We start from the raw sequence: 22,462 nt of genomic DNA, 5'->3' as shown, positions 1-22,462 counted from the left end.
GGGCCATCTTGGAGGACAAACTCATGAATCACCTTCAACATATGGCAAACTGTCACAACCACGGTGTCTGAGATGCAAAATGATTCAGTCCAGAGCTTCCAATCACTCGTCACCATCCCTCTCACTGGTAGCATCCCAGTTCATGAAAAGGAAAGTCAAACCAGATAGAGAAACCAGGAAGCCCTAGTTTTTGTCCCCCTGGGGTTTCAACTTGTTCCTGTGTTTTGCTTATCAGAAGGTGAGTTTAAGTGAACTTAGTGGGTGTAAAGTTCATCACCTCACTCTGAAATGGGATGGAAATGTGATTGTTAGTTGACTGTTGATCTAAACTAGGCTTCAAGTCCTTTCTAGGGGTGTACAGGGTACAATAGCTTGCTTTATATGACAACATACAGTAAGTTAAGTCAATGTCATAGCTCCATGTAAGTTGCATAACTCTCTGATTTTGTAGAACACGGGAATAAAAGGTTTGCACACAGTCAACGGTTCAGAGTACCATCTCATTGTTAGATCGACATAAAAACAAAGTTGTGCCATAGATGATGCAAAACCGTTCAGTGTCAAACTGTTGCTGTCAAACTGATCAATATGGAGTATCGAATGGAAAGCGCGAAGGAAAATTAGACACTTGTGACGATTTGAGAGGTCCCATGAAACATCATAATGGTGCGTTTATAAGTGTTTAACATTTATGAACTTTCACACACAAACAAGAAATACAAATTGTTTGGGTGGAACAAAGAAACCCCAAAGAGAGTGGTGCTACCCTCACCAAATACTGAAGAAGAGAACAGACGGTCGGAAAACAAATAAAGCAGAACTGAGCAAGAGCTGCAATTGGTACCAAGACAATAAAAGTAGGTAGAAATCTTAAAAAGAAGAGCGGGGCAACTTTGATGGTTAATGTGGTCCAATAAATGTGTCACTTTGATGGGAGATAAAAAGAAAAACGGTTGGAAGCCACATAAAAAGCTGTTCTACCACAACTAAATCCATTAGTCTCTCAAATGAGCTCAGAGGGCAGACGAACAGAAATGTTTCATTTCTAACGCTGATAAAGGACTTGTCACATGTACATACTTTAAATCTACAGTAAGAACTATTTAACTTACTTACTTTGAGATGAATCCAAGAGTACAGCGGTGACATAGTACACCCTCTAGCGTGTCTCTACATTATTCACCGTCTGATTCATTTTGAGTTTTGGATCATGTCAGCTTAGTCGTGAGTCCTAAATATAACTTGTGGAAGCGCCCTCGCTAGCATACGAGCAGAGGGTACCACTGGCTGACAGCTGCAAGAAGATGTCACTGTGAAATGGCATTATCAGCTTGTCACTCGTTTCTGGACAGACGTAATGAAGTTAGCTAGAATTTCAACGTGTTAAACCAATGTGACATCACTTGTAAAGTGGTTTTATTGGCTGGAGTTTTCATGTAAGCCTAGCTCGAATGTAAATACATCAAAGTAATTATGAACTGAGTTTAAAGGTAGACGTGAAACTGTTTCGAGAAGGCAAAAGAGCAAAGTTGAATTTGTAGAAAATAATAGCCACCTGTGTTCTTCCAGTACACTCGGGTGTTTTTCTGCTACAGTGTTTCTAGGTCTGGTATAGCGAGTATCTTATTTTGGCTAATGTTAGCATACTTTAGGTACTGCTGTGAAACAGAGTTAGTTTGCTGATGTTTTATAACCTTTCTATACGTGTGCGACTGCTATGGTATATTTGATCACAAAAGTTGCCTAAAAGCAAAAGAAGGGCAATACAATTATGAAGCTAATTTAGTAGTAGGCCTATAGGTTGCACGAAACCTACCTAAAGTTTGTTAAGATTAGCTAGCATTAGCCAACGTTAGCTCGTGGTCACACCAGACCAAGGCAGTAGCAGAGTAGAGAGTGTATTCAATTCAATGTTTAATTAGTATGAAAAATAATGTTATTTCTTCTTTTAAAAGCAACATATTGTTGCTTTAGCGTTGGACAACGATGTATACTTTGCTAAGGTCACTCATATTGTCCAGAAGGCTTCTTTTGTTTCCATTTATTTCTTTTATTCTAGCTATAGCATTGCTTATTGTCAATCATATATCTTGTAAATTACATAAAGGTAGGTGTATGCACTACAAATTAAATCTTGAGTGTTGCTAACAGAGATACTAAAGCATTGAGGCTGAGCACTGCATCTTGCCTGTTTACAGTAAACTGGCAGAAGTTGAAACAACAAAGTCAACTGATTTATTAAGGGAAGTGACTCACAGTTCACAACATGGCTCCAGAGGTAGAACCTGACAGCTAGTGCCACGTCCAGCTCTGAGCTGGACGGATTACACAATTCCTCGGAAAAAACAAACAAACCGAAAATGATGCGAGCAGAAAGTAAAAAGGTACACCAGAGAAGGTGAAGCACTGGCATAGAGATGAAGGACAGCGCCTGGTTGAAAAAAGTCATGTCATACTGGTCAGTGTCCAGACTAAATGACATACCAGCTCAATTACAGAGCTGGTTTAAAACTACGTAATGGGAAAATTGGGTATAAAGCTTCACTCTGCTACTGGTACGTCAATATGTTTGTCATACGACAAATGAGTCACCACATTTAATATGTATAGCCTATTAAAATGTGCATACACACACTTTACTCTGTGATTCGGTCACGCTGCGTTGCTGATGGCAGCCGTAGGAGGAGAAAATCAACAGACGACTTTAATTATCAACAGAGACAGACTGTTTCTTGAGTGAGTTGCCTTAAACACGTCATCTCCTGGTGAGATAGAGAATAGTAATTAAGTTATTGAACTGACTCAGTAGTGGCACCTATAAAGAAATCTCTATTTAAAGTTTGCTAACATTAGATTCATACTGTACTGGTAATACCAGACCATGTGAGGCTGTAGCAGTAAAAAAGCCTTGGATGTATCAAATTGAGCTTAGCGTGTGTGTGTTTTATGAAAGTTGTTTTGATCAAAAGTTAGATACTTTATCTAACTGCTTTAATCATGATAATGGAGCAAAAATAATGCGGCAATGATTTAGACTGTAGTCTAAACCTTTGAGTTATGGTTGATTATAATATTATATAGGCGGCGATTTGGGAAGTAAGTGTGTTATCAGCAAGCTAGAAATGCTAATTAATATATATCTATATTTTAGCCACTTACAAAATCAATTACAAGTGTCTGTCAAAAGCAAACACATAAAAACAGCAATGACCTAAATCCCACATGTTGCTGTCCATTCTCAGAGCTCTGTGAGGTCTGAGGGGTTAAACGAGGTCCTGCTCAACAAGGGCCTGCCAAGTTCCCCTCGAGCCGTATGGGAAATTCTATATAGCTCGCCTGGCCCCTGAACAGGAAACCAAGCCCAACCAGACAGACGAGGGGAAAAGACATGTATGAAGTATCTCTCCCTGTGAATCCAAATAACTGGCGGGAGAGAGAAAGAGAGACAGACAGAGAGAGATTTGTGTTGGGCAGAATAAGAGTGTGAACTTTGTTATTGCTGTATCAAAAGCTGTACTCATTTTGGAAACAATCTCCCTTCAGCGTTCATTGCTAACTATGTAATCAACAGAGATGATAGACGTCATTCTACGCTTATTTCCAGCAATCCTGTTAGATCTTCTGAAATCGTTAGTCGGGCAGAAAAGTCGTGTAAGAGAAGATCAAAAGTGAAACCACCAGCGGCCTGTTCTCAGACCTTATCAGTCCGTCTGTGTGCTCCTCTGCCTTTGTGACAATCAGATATCCAGTCAGTGAGAGTGAACAGGCTCTCCAGCCTGATCATGGCTGTGATTGGGCCACCATGACTGATTATAAAGATCAGCACTGGTCTGTTAGAGCTGGAACAAACGGGTTTAGGTTTCCCACCTCTTGCCTGCTCTTTGAACCGCAGACCAGTCAAAGCTGTCGAGATAATATCACACGTTTGATTTGCACGACTGGACTCGAGACACATCCGAGTGTGAGCCTGTAATCTGAGCGGATAAAAGGTGGAGACCTCAACGCGTTTGGGTTTTTAAAGTCTTCCTGGCTTAAAGGAAAGAAAACAGATGAGCAGATTAATACCACTCTCATATTTGTCTGCTATCTATGAAGCTACTTGGACATCAGGCAGTACAGCTGAGGTCGAGGTTTGAGGTGAATTCTGAAGTCTGGGATTTGAACTTTGGGTTGTGACAGAGATAAGACAACAAATAAATGAGTTTTTCTGACTGTATATTTCAAGAAAAAGAAACTCACCTTTCCCATGCCGGCGTGAGCGTGCCCCATCTTGACCACCACAGGGTAGGAAGGGGTTGTAACCTGCGGACAAGAACATCAGATTATTAGCTGGGTATGATAACATTTGTCTTTCCAAAGCTGGGTTGGGGTGGATGAGTCTGAAGAGCACTCCTCTACAGAGTGAGTGCCAAAGAAGAAAAGACCACAATTCTTGAGCCACAAACAAATCATATGTCGGGTTTTTTTTTATGCACTTCTTCAATTTAAGTCCTCTTAAACATGCTTCAACTGATTTTTTTCAGCCACTTGAAGAATAGTGGAGAGCAAGCTGTGGACACAGAGCAAAAGTTCACTTGTGCCTCCTGATAAGTCCAATATTCACTCTTCTTTCAGCTCAGTTTTTTCTTGCATGAAGAAAAAATCTGGCTCTTTATCTGCTAATGCTAAGAAACTTTGAGTTTGGTGCTGGGCAGTTAGCTTACAGTTAGTTTATCAGAGTTTTGGCGCTGAAAACCGCTTGTTTCTTAAAAAAAGCAACGCTAATGAGAGCTGAAACAGCAAAGTTGCGGGCCAAAACAATAAAATAAGCTGAAAGATGCTACAACTCCGGAGTTGTGAGGGGAACGGCAGAGTTGTGTGATAAATATCGGTGGGTTAGTACAAGTAAGACCTTTTTCATTTTTATAAATTTCCAATGTAAAAATATTGATTTCACAGCTTTAAATAAATTGCCTTGTCTTGCCTTAGAAGAATGAAAAAACATGGATTAAAAATGCTTTAAACCGTCTTTGACCGTAAGATTAGAACCTGCATATTAAAGCTTGGAAGCTCAGGGATTGCTGGTATCAACTGTTTGGGAAAGGCTGTCACACGAAGTAGGAACATTCAGAGCTGTACTTGTTCTAAATATACAGTAAGACAGACGTGTGGTGAACACCACATTTGAGAGACAGCCAAAGGTGGAAAACCATTTCCTTTGCGACATATTCGGATGTATACGTTGAAGTGTCCAGAACCGTGGCCTCGCAAAGAAGCAACACCGGCTCTCATGCCATCCCGCTGAACCTAAAGCTGCTCGGGTTAGGAGGCATGAGGTGGAGTCGGAAGAATGTCGGTTTCTTACACAAAAGAACGAGGTTCTGGGAAGCTGGGTGGAAGACCGCAGCTCATTGGGATGGGTTTGGGCGAACCCGGCAGGCCGCAAACATGCCATTTCTCATAGTTTGTAGAATTAAAGTGGATGGAACATCAACAGATTACGTCAAACCTCCCTGTGGTTTAAACGCCCCTTTGATCCACTGATATGATTGTAAATGGGATGTAATTTAAGAGGGACTTTTCCAGTTTCAAAAGCACTCCTCCCACTCATGTATGTAATAGCTATTGGGCAGCAACGCCAGGTTATCTAAGGGGCTCTTCGGTCGAGTTTGTAGCAATTATGATGAAGAATGAACAGCACTTCATTGATGTTAAAATAGAAACACTGCACAAACACTTCTATACATAAGGATTTGCACCTTCAGGGTGGGTTTCAGGTGTACTTTTAGACAGATCTAACCACTGAAGAGCAAAATTCTGAATGCTTTCATGCACGTTTCACAAAGGCATGTCGATGTAAGAATCCCAAAGTTTACACAAAGTCTAGAGCGATAATCTCTGCAAGGCACCTCAAGGTGAAGCCCGCGATAAAATAAACACGGCAAGAGATAAAGCTCAGACCAGAGGCACGAGGCCAAATCATGCGTGGAGATATACTGTAGGCCCCGACCGGCAAGGAGGAAGGGAACGCCTAAACAGCTGCTACCACTTCAGCCAAAACCCTCCCGACAGCTGACAGGGCCGTACATCCGAAAGTTGCTGTCAGCTTGTTTTTTTGCGCAGAGCCTTGAAGAGGAATCGCGCCGCTCGAGGTCGTGAGCGGCAATTCTGTTGACAGGTTTCGACAGCGCAGGCCTGGCCGACACGCTGCCAAGATAAAGTGTGCTCTAATTGTCTCCATTATCGCTTCACAAGTGTCAGAATGCAGAAGGGAGGCGAGACTCAAGACGTCCACTTGGTGATCCACTTTCAAAAGTTGTCGTGTAAGTGAGGAACATTTAGTAACCGGCTGGAAATCAAACAATAAAAACAGGTTCAAAAGTTACAATACTGTTGATACTGTTCACAAGGGCCACATTCTTTTACCTCTTTATAGAATATTTGTCTTTGTTAGTGGCGGAGTCCGCCATTATCGCACATGATTCAAATTGCAAACTCTTTTTTTAGGGGATCTATTGGAAGAAATGGAATATAATATCATTAAGTATGTAGTCTTTAGTGTTTAATCACCTGTAGACAGGAATTTCTTTCGTGACCTTAGAATGAGCAGTTTATATCTACATGCGGCGCGGCTCCTCTTCATGGAGCGGGCCGCCACGTTTCTACAGTAGCCCTGAGCGGCCACCTTAGTTCTCCTACACGCTTGGGACATGAGAGAAGTTTCAGTTGGGTGCAATCTGCAATCTCACCGCTAGATGTCGGCAAATCCTTCACACTGGACCTTTAAGGATTACGACTTTAAAGTGCGTTTTCAGGGTATTTTGACAAGACTGGGCTACCAACCAAACGTGGGAAACTGCCCCAGGACCCCAGATCTCCAGGACCCTGAAAAAGCTACAGGTTCACTTTGAGTGAGCCGGTTCGAGTAAATTGAATTGAAAATTTGTTTGGGAACATGCACCAAATAGCTCATCGTTTAAAATCTACTTTTAAGACCTTTACTACTTCAGTTATATGCTTCTGTGTTTCATATCCTCAATTGTGTCTAGTTCAAATACCACACAGCAGATCTGGGGTCAGGTAGAATTACATAACAGAAAATCTGTATACGTTGTACATTGTGAGTAACAGGGGCTAAAGAGGGCCCACTAGCTTAATTTTCACCATGGTGTTTAAGAGGGTTTACAGCTATTTTGGCTCAACAGTGGAGAACTCAAAGCACGTTTAATTAACATAAAGGCAGGACAAGAAGAGAGATATTATAGACCAACACAATCCGGCTTCAATTGAAGTGAACGATTTTTTCACTGCTGAAGAACAGATTGTAGTTAAAAAGTCAGTCATGAGGCCAGTCAGAAGTCCCACACTACTACCAGAGTTACATGTGTGCGTCACATGACGAACGATAAGTTGCCTGAGGTTTTCGCGAGTATCTGAGAAGAGCGCAGCAGCAGCACAGTGTTTGAGTGTTTTTGGGTGGAAGGGGCCGAAAGCCACCCACTCTGTCTGGACACGTTCCTCCCAGTCATTCCCATCAGTGTGGCAATGACGGCAGACGCTGTGCGTGTTGGGGAGAGACGACCACATCCTCTGCCCCTGCTGAAACTGGAGCGTCAGACGGAGACATGCGCTCACTGTTGTTTTCTGACGGAACATAAACATGTGATTGCCTCAGTCCAAGAACATCTACATTAGTTAGATCACATGGAAGCCATAAAGTTTGAAGTAATCCCTGACATTTTGATACCATATGAGCCAGACTGTCTGCAGCATTATTCAGGCTGTTCCAGAGTCTGCATTTTGGCTGTTTTATTGCCTGGTCACACAAGAAAGTGGCTAAATTCATCCTCCAGAAACATGTGGTTCTAGTATATTGGTGGTGTTGGAACTACTTGTAAAGAAAGTTGGTGAACTACTGTATCCAGCAAGCTTACTGCTAACAACCTAGCAAGCCAGGAACGTGCTGTTCACAATAGTTCCCCACTGACAATTTGTTTGTAACAGTTTGTTGTAGTCACTGAAGGGGTAATGAAAGCTCTCTGAGCTAGCCAACTTGCTAGCTCTCAGATAGCAAGCTCGTTAGCTTGGTCACTAGGGATAATAGAGTGCTGCAGGGTCGATGTATTTTTGTAGGCCAACCCCGGAAGTTAGCATCGCACTGGTTTCTTCAACCTTACATTCAGGCATTTAACCAAAAAAACAATTGACTTTGCGGCGAGGACAGGAAGTGCAAAAATGCTAACTCATTTCCGGATTTTAAAACGCATTCATGCAGCACTCTAAACAGTACGTTCACACAGTTTATTTAAGAAGACATAGTTGTAAGATTGACTCATTTCTATAAACTTGTGGTGCAGTTTATACTTCAACAGAAACACGGATAAATAATCTAACAAGCTAAGAAAGCTTGCAGCTTGATTTATTTCGTCATCAAATGATGGGGATTGGGGCATTTAGTCTGTTGGAGAGTCCAGCTTTAAAATAAAGTTATAAAACATCATGTGTCACTGGCGTGAACTGTGGCTGGAGTCTTTCCTTCAGACATGAGGCAGGCTACTTCATGGTTAGTCTTCATTTTACAGTGATTGTTCAACAAAACAAGTTTCCATCTTTAAAAAGGCCTCGGTGGCCATCAGCGCTCGTGAGCCCTCAGATGTGGAAAGATTTTGAAAACATCATCTTACCATTTTCATCCACTCTGCCTTTTGTTCCCAGCAGAAATCTGTAAAAGGCATCCAGTGTGGTAAAGACGTTACGAAGTCACATGCTAATTATATGGTGGGTGATTTCACCAGTCTAGCTTTCGTTTGGCAACACACAGGCTTCCCTTCATTTACAGTAAACGCGCCAGACGACAAGGCCTGGCACGTGATGGAAATAGTTCAGTGAAGCCCATCCGCATCCCCTCCTTCTGACTGTGTATGTTAAGTGTGGGACTGTCGCTCAGGTCGGTGTCTGAGGTAAGTCATGCCTCTCTAACTGCCAGACACCTCCGTGGGACATTCCAATCCCCCAAAACGTTGACCCATAGCAGACTGGAAGTCCACAGGTCCCACAGTGAACATTTTAAACCCAAGGGGCCCAAGGACTGCTTTCAGGTCTGTTTGTGGGTCCAAATCAGGTGCATCACATATTAGAAGCACTCAAAACAACAACAAAAAGAAATCCACACTATCTGACAACAATCAAAAGTTCCTTTTAGTAGCTGTTTTGGAGCTTTTGGTCATATCATTCAATCTTCCTCTGCAGATAAGAGAAGCCATTGATTGAGCTACAATTCTAACATACAGTATATAAAGCTGTATCACTGCCAAAACAAAGCATTGTGGGAACATGCAGCATGAGGCTTTACATGCTATAAATGACTCCAATCCCAACAGCATTGAAGCATTCACATGTGCTATTAGAATATTTGGTGAGACATAATGATACCGACCGCATCCCACACACCAGCTTGGTGGGCTAGGACTTCCAGAACGGCTTTAAAGCAGAATTAATGGATATTTAGCCTACTTGGAGAAAGCAGAAGATCCTATGAACACAACCTTTAACCTTCACAACCTGTGTGTATTTCTCAAGTAGAATACAGGCCTGATATTTGATCTGCAACACTATCAGTCCCTTCAGATTATAGACATTGTGTTTATTTCCAATGGGTATTCATATAGTACAGTAAAATAATGTAAAACTCCAGGGAAGTATTGAACACAAAGCCAAGCAAAATGGGTCACACACACACACACACACACACACACACACACACACACACACACACACACACACACACACACACACACACACACACACACACACACACACACACACTCACACACACCTTCAAATGAAAAGCGTGTGGAGAGCAGTGCAACACTTCAGAGCAGAAGGAGTTGGATCGCTCTTTGGGGCCACATGCATGATCCAACACAACACATGGTGCATCCATCCTGCATTTATGATCTCTTAATTTTTATTGTGGCAACTCAAACCTGCCACATCAAGGAGAAGACATGAGGCGAAATGGTTTGAGCAGACGACGGGAGCAGGGTACCCCGATCCAGAATCCTTTTCAAGAGTCCGACCGCAGTGGGACCAAAGACAGCCTGCCCACATCAAACCCCTGCCTGTGGATTAAAGGAGCCTCAAGAGACCAACAATGTTTATCATGCAAGTCCCGGCTAAGTTACTGACTGGATTCATACACCTGACGGGAATGGATTCAGCTCTCTTTGAAAGTGTTGCACGTCAATGTTCGAGTTGTGTCAAATGGTGGCCCTTCACTTTGAACCTCCCCAGATTGGAAAGGCACAATAGCCATGTATGACATGCAGAGCTGGTCTGAACATGTTGCATCTCTTTTGCTTCGTCTCAACAAACAAAGACTAAAAGTAACACGTTATGTTTTTTACGGGGAGTGACGCACTAGACTATTTCTGGGTGGAAGGTTATGTTTTCACACTTTGTACAATCTAGATATTAGAGATTTTAAGAGGTGCCGTTTTTCTTACCATTAGACAGAATTCTTTGCCTTTAACGCTGAGAAATAAGGTGTATTCCCCAAAATATCAAACTATTTTAATCGAGAGTTAACAACCCATTACTGTGAGCTTCAGGTATCACTTTCCACAAACCTCCCACACTCCTAAAAACATTTAAAAAGTCAACTTGACACTCTTATCTGATACGAATTACAATTCATGGTTGTCCTGTTTCGTGGTGCTTTTGTGTTGTTTCACATGAAAACATGACAGATGGAGACGTGTTGATCCGAATCTGTATTTAAGATGAACTGAAGCGAGTTTGAAGTGAACAGAACACATGCGGGCTAAATTCCTCAGGCTGTAAACCTTCAAAACTAACTTTACACGTGTTCCCAAAGTAAGAGTGACATAAGCACGACACACACACTGGTTCCTGGATACGCCCCCATAAACAGACTATTTTACGAGTTCTCATGGTAACCCCCCGGGGCTAACATCCACCCAAAACAGCCACCAACAAAAGATGCCCGTTGTGTTAAGTGTGTACAGTAAAGTCCTTCTAATGGGGCATGGTCATTATTGTTGTGGAATTTAAGCTCATCTGGCTTCCATTAGTGTCCGTTCTAGTGTATTTCCATGAGGAAGACAGCTGTCTGGAAAACACAACTTATTCCAGAGGATGGAAGTTTCCAGGGCGGATGCTTCCCGTCAACACCGAGGTGTTGACGGAGAAGTGATGGTTGGTGGCGTCTTCTGGTGGTCGAGCCAGCTGCTTCGTCATCGCAACATGCCGATTGAGAGAGGAAGAGATGTACGGTACGGAGCTTTATCTTCACAGGAGAACACTGCCACTCAAACCAGTCATTACTGTACAATAAATAAATTACTGTACAGTCTATAGCGAGTCATAAACCTCATGACATTGACCATCAACACAAGCAGCCCATGCTGACCTACCAAAGGTCTTGTGGTTTCCACGTGGTACCACCATATCCGCCTCTGTCCTGACGCGTAGTTGCATTTTTCAGGAGGCGCATGTTAGCTACACTGTAGCCTGTAGCGTAGCTGTGGAGACTCTGTGCGTAGGCTCCAATCTCGGAAGGAAGGATAAGCCTCTGGGGGCCAAATGGGCTTTAAAGGGGTTCCAGGATTGTGTTTCGGCCGTCACGTTCCCCCATTTGTTTCTCCACACGGACCGTTTACTTGCATTCAACCAAAGCCCGCTCAAACGTGAACCAGAACGCTTCTGATATGTTATGCAGCAGTTTGTTACATTTTGTATATCAATGCAGAATCTGGTAATAGAGATTAGCTCCGAAGATATACCATAACCCCCCCTCCTCCCCCACAACTATAAATCCCCCTTTATACCGTTAAATTCTGACAAAAATGTATCATATAAGAGAGTAGCTTGTAAAATCTCAGTGACCTCACAGGTGGCTCATATTACAGATGGTTAACCAATATCATTTAATAACAGAACACAGCCACTACTCGAGCCCAGTCCATTCACGTCTAAATAAACAGAGATTTGTTTGAAAGTCAGCGTTAAGTACATGTCCAGACTGTACTAAAGCAGAGCTATTTCAGTCTGGCTTCTCTGCGGTGGTGCCGTAATAGGGAACTGGACAGGCCTTATTAGCACTAATCAATTCACTAACCTACATTCCTGCTTCAGAAGAAAAAGGACAGACGGGCCTCTGGCGAGCCAATCCTGCAAAACCCATCAACGCTGTGCCACATTCCTCTCAGTCTAAGAGGAAAAGTGATGTTTCTTTCCCATTTTCCAGGGGCTCCTGCAGCATTAGGTCTCGGAAAAGGCTGAGCAGAAATGAGGTGACCGTGTGTTTTTTGGATTCCATGTGACCATGATCCGAGCACTGAATGGTATCATTCACTCAAATCCTTTCAGCTTAGTGATGCTGGGGAAAACAATCACGGATCCAAACCCGCATGTGGGAGCAACGTGACCGATAGAAGTGTACCTTTCAACAGGCAGATGGACTTCAAACAACAGCACATTTCTGTACATGTGTACGTGCGACCACGTATTCACACACAGGGAGGTCAGAGGTCAGAGGTCAGGGTCTCACATCGCCGGCGGTTTCTAACCTTCAAAGTGGCCGCGCAACAATTGGGTCGCCGTTCTGTCACCACGTGGTTTCCAAGAAAACATGCGACGCAGTCTTTCCTCGAGTACTTCCTTCCTGCCCCAATATCCCGCCTCCTCAGAGAATACATGAAGAGGAGGAAGCTGGGTGCTCTGAACTTGCAGTCTCATTGTAGCATTCAGCAGATGTCAGCTACCGTTAAACTGGGCTTTATTGAGGGTTGTTCCATTTATTTCACCTGTAGACCATGTTATATGGACCCAAGGGTTAAAATCATATATTCTCTCAAGAGTTTTTTTACATTTTAAATACCAAACCCATAAGTGTGCCATGTGTCTGTGTTGTAGCCGCAGCATTATGGGAATCGTAGTGAGAAAACTTGCATGATAAAGCATCATTATAAGCCCAGCTCCATAAAAGGGCAACAGGTGCAAACACGACAGCGGCATTATTTTCATTAGAACAGATAATACTGACACACTTCGGGGCATATTAAGTAACGGTTCCAGCTCTCTGCTGCTGATGAGGCTCAGTGGATGAATGTGCACACGGAGGCGAGAGGAGTCTGCAATGTATTTTGACAGCAGGGGGAGGAAAGGCGGGCTTCTGCAGAGCGCATACCAGGCCTCAGCCCAAATGTCAGCATCGCCACTGTTTTCAATGAAGACACGGTACGCAGGGAGGAGAGAGGAGGAACATCGAGGAGGAAGATGTTTTTGGAACAGCTGGATGTGGCAAACCCAGTCCGTATTTAAACCGGCTGTGCGAGCAGCAGGAATGGGTGGTGCTCTGTCATACGCTACACCGATATTAAATCAACGACTGTGATGCACTTAGCTATATAAATAAGCAGAGGGCTGGCTATAGAACCCTTCAAACATATTTCAAGAACAGAAAATGTTTAGGAATGTGTTATCTCCATCTGGATTCACAACTAAATGCAAATAGTGATGATCATGCTGATCGGCTGATGGCCGATGAACAGTTATTGGAGAACTAACACAAATCTAGAAGAGAAATTGGTGAAATGCCATCAAAGTCTTTTGTAGATATGAGCCCACGTGGTCTCATCGTGGTCTGAAAAAGGCCTCACACACATGAATTTGGCAATTACTGGAGAATGTTATGGAATTTGAAATGCGTGGCAATTTGTGATTGTTTATTCATCTTTATATATTTATTTTTGCAAAATATATAGCAATATACAATATATATATATAGCAAGAAATATTCATATCTTGAAAGAAGTGTCTCCCTTGGAGGAATCCAGACCGATCATTGCTGCTTCTATCCGCCATGATTTAGGAGTTAGTTATGAGCCGTAATGTAAACGCAAAGCTTTGTAAATTAGCCAGGTGGTGGCGCTATTCACACTAAACGGTAAGTTCCTGCGTTACCCGACATCTATGGAACAATTGAACATATTTTGCAGTGCGGAAAAAGCAAAGATTTAAAAAGCACAACAGACACCAAAGTAATATTGTGAAGCATAATTCGTTTTTTGTTTCCTCGGATCTCGGGACCCCTTAGATTCCCCCATTCTGGAAGTGTGGACCCTCACATTGGCAACCACTGTATTATTGACAGGATATTTCCACTGTATTACACCATCAACATGAACAGAGAAGGGATTGTGTTTGAGATCAAACAGATGTTTGAGGGCATTTGCATCAGTTCAACAAAGAGTATCTCTGTCTAAATGAAATGAAGAGCTTCAGGAGGAACAAACACAAACAGAGGGTCGAGTATTTGTGATGTGACTCGGATAAAGAAAAGATCCCCTCTGCAAGGTGAAGCAACACGCTGTTTTTGTAAGCTATCTAAACACCATTATGAATTTCTTAACAGCTAGAAAAACAACAGCGTTACGCGACTGCGTTTCCGTGTGCTGTGCATGAATGTTTGTGCAGAGTCCCCGGTCTGGTTAACGGGGGATTCCAGCCGTAAAAAGAAACCGAATGTGGGACGACTGACCTCCTGCTGCGGTTTGTCTGGCGAATCACGGTGGACTAAGCCCACGCCCTCTGGTCCCGGCCAGGGGGAAGGTTCATCAGTGCCCACAGAAACACTGAGGTTCCAGAAGAAGAGCTTTTACAGGGAAAACTCCCAACAACAGTATATCGCAGCTCAAAACAAATATTGTTGAGGCGTGGGGGATCTCCCCATTGAGGTCGGTGTGTTTTATTGTTGTCTTGTGGGAAACACAGCAAATGCAGACACATGATGTAACGTCCAGATATTTATTGAGCAATAAAAAGGGTTTTACTCATCTAAAACAGCGGTCCCCAACCTGAGAGTGGTGACCCCTCCGAGGGCCTTAAAATAAATCTACGGGGGATCCAAGATAATTAAAAGGATAAGAAAGAAAAACACACAGTGTGTTTTTGTTACACAATACCCTGTTTCTCCAAGTTGCTCTTTGTTTTCCTTGTAAAACTCTTACACAAGAAAAATAACTTCAACCCTCACAGGACCTTTGAAATGAAAACATTCAAGTGAATCTATCTGAGCAGAATAAATCACATCTTCTTGGCTCAGGTCATAACCTTTGAGGATGGATCACAAGTGGACACAGCTTCATTTAAAGGGGTCACACGTCGTAAACGTTGCCAAACCTTCAACCTGCATTCATTACATTTTTTGGCCTTTTGGGGCGCAACGTTACAAGCTCTGAACACGAGACTGACATATTATCAGCGTATAAACACATGTGCATTTGTTACTCCGAGTGACACCTTTTCACATAACATACGACCATTTGATCCATTCTTGAAATAAAAAGTATTAGAGCAGCTTTAAAATATCAAACATCCATTGTAGAAGAGGAACAAAGGCCCATTTCTCTTTGAAGTCCATGCGACACCCAAAGTAGAAAAGAATAGACCATAATGCAGTGCGACAAGACTGATTGAGCAGAGCGGCGTAGCTGCAATCATAATCTACTGCTGAATGAATGTATTTTGAAGCGCTTGAATAGAATATATCTTACGAATGAAGTGATCATTCACGGGTCTCACAGGATCCTTTTGGCGTTTCTTGACACGTTAAGTCATTTCTGTGGCATTTCCCACTTCCCACAGAGGCAGAGACATGATACTATTCTTAAAATAATAGCTCTTCTTCCAGCAAAGGCCACATGACTCATTCCAAAAACAGTAACTCATCAATTGCCTCCTTCCTGTCAGACATCACGGGCAGATAACACAACCCTCAAACGGTTTCGGAATGAACCGCTACATGTGCTGAGACAAGAGGAAACAACGGACAGGGATGTCCCGACAGCGTGATGTCATTTCTAAATTTAACCATCTGCCCGAATCCCTCCACCCTCCCACTGTGAGAGGCCAGCACCCCGTGGACCTCGTTGACACCCTTGACCTCTGACCCGCTGGTGATTCACCGGTTCTCCCTCGACAGCCTTCCCTAAATTAACTTTCTCTGTCATCCTCCCACACGCGCACCTTCCCTCCGCTGCTCGGCTTTCTGGGAAACACCGGCTTTTTACAGTATTCAGAGCAGAAGAAACACTGGTGTGATTTACCGTGTCTTCCAAATGAACTCTACACGAGGCAAATGAATCGGGCCCACTCTGACGCTAAGAGGGAACAACACACCGGGTTATAGCGGAGCAGTGAGGGTAAACACACTTCTCAGTTTGTTCTCCCTTCTCAAAACAGTTGAAGTGGTTATCTGAGGAACACATTTTGCTTTCAGTCTCAATCTTTCCAAGAGCCCATCGCTGCTTGTACTGCATTCCCAGTGATTACCTGCCAATCAAACAGTGACCAATAACAACCTCACTGTTAATGAGGTATGATTGACGCGCTTAGTGGTGCACAGGTTTGTCCAAAACGACAGTCAGCTTGCTAATTGCAGGAAGCTAGTAGCTTTCTTGTGCTAGCTGGAGGGATGTAGCTAGCCAGCATTGTGGTGTCACAACGCAATATTCCCAGTTAATTGTTCATGTATGTTCGACTGTAGATTCACTTGTCACGCGCCTTTCAACTTGGTTTTGGTCTCCACCAACTCCTGAAGGATTTGTTTGTGGCTCTAGCTGCAATTTGCCATTTGGAGTACAGCTATTTCACTTAAAACAGATGATTGGCTCTGCTGGAAAATAGGTTGGTGTGAACGCTGGTTGTGAATCAAAACGGCCATAAAACCGAACCGATGAGCTGAACAATGCTAAAGCGCTCCTTAGAGCTGGGTGGAGATTTGGGTTCTTTTGCCCCCATAGTCCCCAAAGTACATATGAAACCTGTTTTTCATAAGCCACATTCTGGCACTAAACTAGTATTTTCTGAAATATCCGGAAAAAATTAACTTTGTTCGAGACCTTTCTCAACACACACTCTGGCGAAATCTGGCGACTAAGGTTCACGAACATCATAGCTAACTCATTTATAGAATGCAAAATATGCCTGTTAGCTGTGTAAATATGTAACGTTAGCAAAATAAGACATAAAATACATTATGCAAATGCCATGGTCAAGACATGAAATAAATTGCTTCCTTATGATCTGTGTGTTCTTGGGTAGTACTGGATTTATAACTGGACTGTTCACTTTGGCTCCATGCGCCCGACAACATTTATTTTTGAGTGAAAAAGCCCAAAACATTTCCACATTGTCACTTTTGGATTATAATGTCAGCCCAAATATTGGGTGTAATAAAACAAAAAAAAAGATAATTTATATGTTCACTTGCTATGATGACTCAGTTTGCAGGATACTAGAAGTATAAGACTGAAGCTTTAAACCGTTTTCTTTTTACTGCGCTCTGCATTGGACCCAGTTTAGGCATTCCCTCAAGCTTAAGGAATTCCTCAAAGCTATTTCCATGCAGTCATATGCCCGTGTTTATGGTTAGGCTTGGTGTCTCATGCTGTAATACAACATAGTCATTTTGTGGGGTTTCCTGACCGCGCACACACCAAATATGTACAGTAGAGTACAACAGGGGACCCTGCGTCTGAGCAGTGAGCGCTGTGGTTGCATTTGGCCCGGCTGAGTAGGAAGTTACTGACCGTTCATCATATTTTATTGCAGAGGGGGGAGTCCCATTGTGAGCGCGACCAGGGGTCAGGGCCATGTTTGTGTTTCCTTCTCTGATGTCTTAACTCCACTTCAGATGACAGATGGCGTCGGGGTTGGAAACCGGTGAGCATCTGTTGAAATGTTCAGTGGAGTGGACGGACTGAGCGGCTTATATATATATTTTTTAAAAGCGCCACCGGGCCTTGATATCGCTTCCTATGGGAGACTAGAGCGCCCGTCAAACAACCGATACCTCACCACACTGACAGCTCTCAGATACTGCGCTTTGAGCTCACTTCCAACAAATCAGGCCCCCATTCGCTCCAAGCCAACTGCTACATGGTAATATTATGTCACATCACCATCCCACCCATGAGCACGTTGAAAAGCACCTTGTGAGATATTAATAGCAGCAGTCTGTATTCTATTCAGTAGACTACAGGTGTTTGCTCTCCGTCAAATCAGCCACCCAAGAAGTTGTAGAACGATCCATCGCCAAACCACAACATCCTGAATCCTCCTCGCGACCCGAGAGCCGAGGTCAACGCTCTTCGCGACGAGGGGAACGTCCAATTACGGTCTTCTTCCTGCTGTGACGCGACTTCCACTCGCCGGCCGTCCTCCTTCGGAGCACAGAGCTGCAGATCCGGTGCTCGTCCCGGCCGTCCCAGTTAACTGAAACGGCATGTGGGCTGAGCAACAGGGTCGAGTGAGTCAGGGCTGGACGCTGTCCCTCGGTGACCGCCGCTCCCGGCGGGGCTATCTCTTCAAGTTTCGCCTCTTCCTGTGTCTCTTCAGCCGTTCGTCAGTCGGATGAAAGGTATTTCCTGTGAGTCACCCGGTCTGTTCCCTTTTGTCCACCCAGAACCGCGCACGCCTTCTAGACCACCGGTACACAATGCTGTTGTCTGCTCCCCCCCCCCCCGGCGGACGGCCTGCCTCAAAAGATGCCTTTTTTTCTTCTTCTATAATTGCACTTTACGGTATGTTGGCCTAGTTCGGCGACACCATTTCCGGAGGGTCCTGTTGCGTGGAAGTCATAGTTACAAGCTGTGAGAGACACACATCACCAGAATGTTCTGGAGACGACTTCTCCGTTTTATCTTGTCCCATTTCTGACAGTAAAGTTAAACTAGAGCACGCACTTTTGCTAATTAGTGGCACACGATTTTGTTGGCGACGCCGCAGCGTTTGAAAACACAGTGACCTTGTTGTCGGGCTGAGACTTGGGGAAGGCCTCCTCTATTTCACTGTGGTGCGACCTATCATGTGTGGACAGCTGCAAGACACACACACACACACACACACACACACACACACACACACACACACACACACACACACACACACACACACACACACACACACACACACACACACACACACACACACACACACACACACACACACGAATGAATGAATGAATGAATGAATGAATTTTATTTATATAGCGCTTTTCACAGACAGTAGTATCACAAAGTGCTTAACAGAGCAGACATTTAAAAGCATAAAAACACAATGTGACCCTAGGGTCAATAAATTATATATACAGAGAAAAGTAAAAAATAAAATAAAAAAGTAAAACATATTTTAAGAGCAGGTCTAGGACATGGGTTTACTTTTACACAAACGCCAGCCTAAACAGGTGGGTTTTGAGCTGGCTTTTAAAAGTATCCACAGTATCTGCGACGCACAGAGTTGCAGGCAGAGCATTCCAGAGCCTCGGGGCCACTGCCTCAAAGGCTCGGTCACCACGGGTCTTAAATCGTGTGCGTGGGACTGACAGAAGACCTAGAGCATTTGACCTGAGAGTGCGGTACACCACAAGACAGTGGAGAGGTAACAGACACAAAATCACCCACAGAGACATTGAAACTTCTGTCATTGAGGTAAGATGTAAACCAGTCTAACACTATGCCAGTTATGCCCACCCAATCACGTAGCCTCTTAATCAGGATGGCATGGTCTATCGTGTCAAATGCAGAACTGAGGTCCAGAAGAACTAACACAGAGCAGTCACCTGCATCAGCACACATGAGAATGTCATTTGAAACCCTCAGGAGAGCGGTTTCAGTAGAGTGTTGCTTACGAAACCCAGACTGGAACTTGTCGTACATGTTGTGCCTCTCCAGTGCAGCAGTAAGTTGTTTGGCCACCACTTTCTCTAACATTTTGGACAGGAAAGGCAGTTTTGATATGGGCCTGTAGTTCATGGGCAAAGCTGGATCTAAGTTAGGTTTCTTTAATATGGGCTGGATAGTGGCATGTTTGAAATAGGAAGGGACAATTCCTGTAGACAATGAGGTATTGACAATAGATGTTACTGCAGGGCCAATAGTTAGCAGAACTTTCTTAAATAGAGAGGATGGAATTATATCCAGAGGGCAAGATGATGGCTTTGTTTTGTTAATTAAGTCCATCAGGTCTTGAAGGCTGGAAAGAGTCCAGAACAGCAGGGATTGCGAGGAGCTACAAGTAGATGAACAGATCACAGGCTGAATGCCAGACCGAATACCTGTTACCTTATCAATAAAATAGATAAGGAATTTGTTGCAATCGTCAACAGAATAGCATCGTAAAGTGGAGACAGACGGTGAAACAATTCTTTTAATTGTGTTAAACAGAATCTTGGGATTTCTCGTTGAAGAAGAGATTAGGTTGGCAAAATAAGCAGTTCTAGCTTCCTTTACTGTGGTATTAAAAGAAACTCTTAGGTCTTTGAGATGTAAACGATGCACTTCTAGCCCAGTAGCTTTCCAGAGACGCTCTGCCCTGCGACACTTCTGTCTCACGCTGCACACAGCGTCTGTCATCCACGGAGTAGTGTTATAGGCAGCCCTGGTCCTTTCCTTAAGAGGTGCCACTTTATCCAGCAAAGTGGTGCAATGTTCATTAAATGACTGTATCAAGTGTTCAACATCATTGAGATTTGTGTTAATATCACAGCAGAAGTGCATAGAGAAATGATCAGCTGTACTCTGAGTAATAATGCGGGAGTGGAATGTTTGTTTCAGACACAAGGGGTCAGCATTGACAGAAAGATCAAAGAAAATACATTAATGGTCACTGATCAATAGGTCCTCACAACAGGTATTATCAACATCAAGACCCAGAGAAAACACAATATCCCAGGTGTGACCACCCCTGTGAGTGGCGCCAGAAACATGTTGCATGAAATTAAAAGATTCAGTAATATTGAGAAACTCAGTAGCAATACAGTCTGTGGTATCATTGATATGCAGATTAAAATCACCAACCAGAAGCACTTTGTCTAGCTTGATAATAGAGGTCAGAAAGTCTGTGAACTCTGATAAAAAATGACCTGCAGGACCTGGAGGTCGGTAAATTAAAAAACAGTAAAACGGCTTTAGCCGGCCCACTTTAGTCAGCTGTAGTTCAAAAGTAACATAGGATTCTGTGCTCCCCAAGTGGCAGGAAAACTGATTCTTCCAGACCACGGCGAGACCTCCACCGCGGCCTGTCAGACGCGGTGTCCCAACATAAGAACAGTCCACAGGGCAGAGTTCATTGAAATGGATGCATTCCATATTCCGTTGCCAGGTCTCGGTCAGAAATAAAAAAGCCAAATTATGACTTGTGAACAAGTCATTTAAAATGTGAGCCTTGTTTGTTACAGAGCGTGCATTAATCAGACACATTTTGATGTGGTGAGCAGCTCTCTCTGAAAGGAAAATTCTCCTTCATACACTCGTGCACATAATACATCTTTTTTTTTTTTGATACTTCATACTTTCCAAGATATATTTTGTGATGAAGTGTCACGCTTTAGTTTGCCTTTATTTTGAAGCCACTTTCCGTCAACCTGCCTCGGAAACTTATATTTTCAAGAGAGGGCCTTTACGCCTCTTTACCACAGGAGAGTCCCCAGATGACTCCAAAAGGGCCAAACATGTAACCGGCAATCAATCACACAACAAAAACATAACTTACGTATGTGGCTCTAATGGCTTGTGGCCTATCTTTTTGCCTTTGGGATTGTACGACTTAGTCCATGTCATGATGGATTTTTCCCTGTGTGATAGTCGAACATCTGTGAAGAACGGCTGCTCCGGACGGACGCCATTCGTCTTTAATTGTAAGGAGCTAATAAAGGGTTTTGCTGTTTAAGGTGTTGATGTTTTTCATCACTGACACTGTATATGATCGTCTGTTACACCGCTCTACCACACGTAACTACTGGACATCTGGATAGTCTACATTTGGCTAATTATAACTTGGCCAAAGGTGCCTTTTAAACAACTTCCTTTACCACCACACGTCACACCTTCTGTATCACACATGGGTTGTGTTGTGGGTGGTACAGACCATCCAAAAGTTACGTAATCACTTGATTACAAGCAACGCTGCCGAAAATGTCCCGTCCTCACAGAGTTCACACAGCCTCCAACTCTGAATGAAGACTGGTGATTCGAGGCTTCCTCCTGGCTAATGTTTGCAAGCCAGCTAAAACAACACAACGTGTACAGAAGACAACAAGAGTCTCATGTGTCCTCTTTTGGTAGAGGCCAACCTCCCCCCATCACCTCCAGCCCAGGGTAACACGTAGCTGCCGGCCCGTTTATCACCTGAACACACAAGGGCCAAACTGAGAACACCCTCCATTAAACTCCTGGTCAAACAGCAACCAAGCTATCCCCCAAATGATCAAATGAACAGAGTAATAGTAGGGTTAGTAACTGAATACTGTGTGTTAATAATGAGTGTTGAAGGGTGGACGTCCTACGTAATGCCATATTAGGTCTGTTTCCTTCTTTTGGCTGGTTCAACTTGTAATCTTTGGGATAAATGTTAGGAATGCAGGGCTGTTTTACCTCTTTATGTTTGAGTGAAGTCCTAT

General features: G+C 43.5%; 1 protein-coding gene across 1 annotated transcript in view; it reads right to left on the bottom strand.

Moving 5' to 3' along the window:
- Window positions 1-22,462, bottom strand: part of syn3 (synapsin III) — a gene marked incomplete at its 3' end in the record, with an annotated part of 90,921 nt that overhangs the window by 15,264 nt on the left and 53,195 nt on the right. Inside the window, exon 7 of the mRNA XM_079294290.1 lies at window positions 4,240-4,302. Coding sequence (XP_079150416.1) covers window positions 4,240-4,302 — 63 coding nt within the window. The remainder of the gene's footprint in view (window positions 1-4,239; window positions 4,303-22,462) is intronic.

This window comes from Melanostigma gelatinosum (assembly GCF_949748355.1).
Source record: "Melanostigma gelatinosum genome assembly, chromosome: 22".
NCBI lineage: Eukaryota > Metazoa > Chordata > Actinopteri > Perciformes > Zoarcidae > Melanostigma > Melanostigma gelatinosum.
Note: the sequence above shows the minus strand (reverse complement) of the source record. Positions and strands in the feature narration are given on the sequence as shown.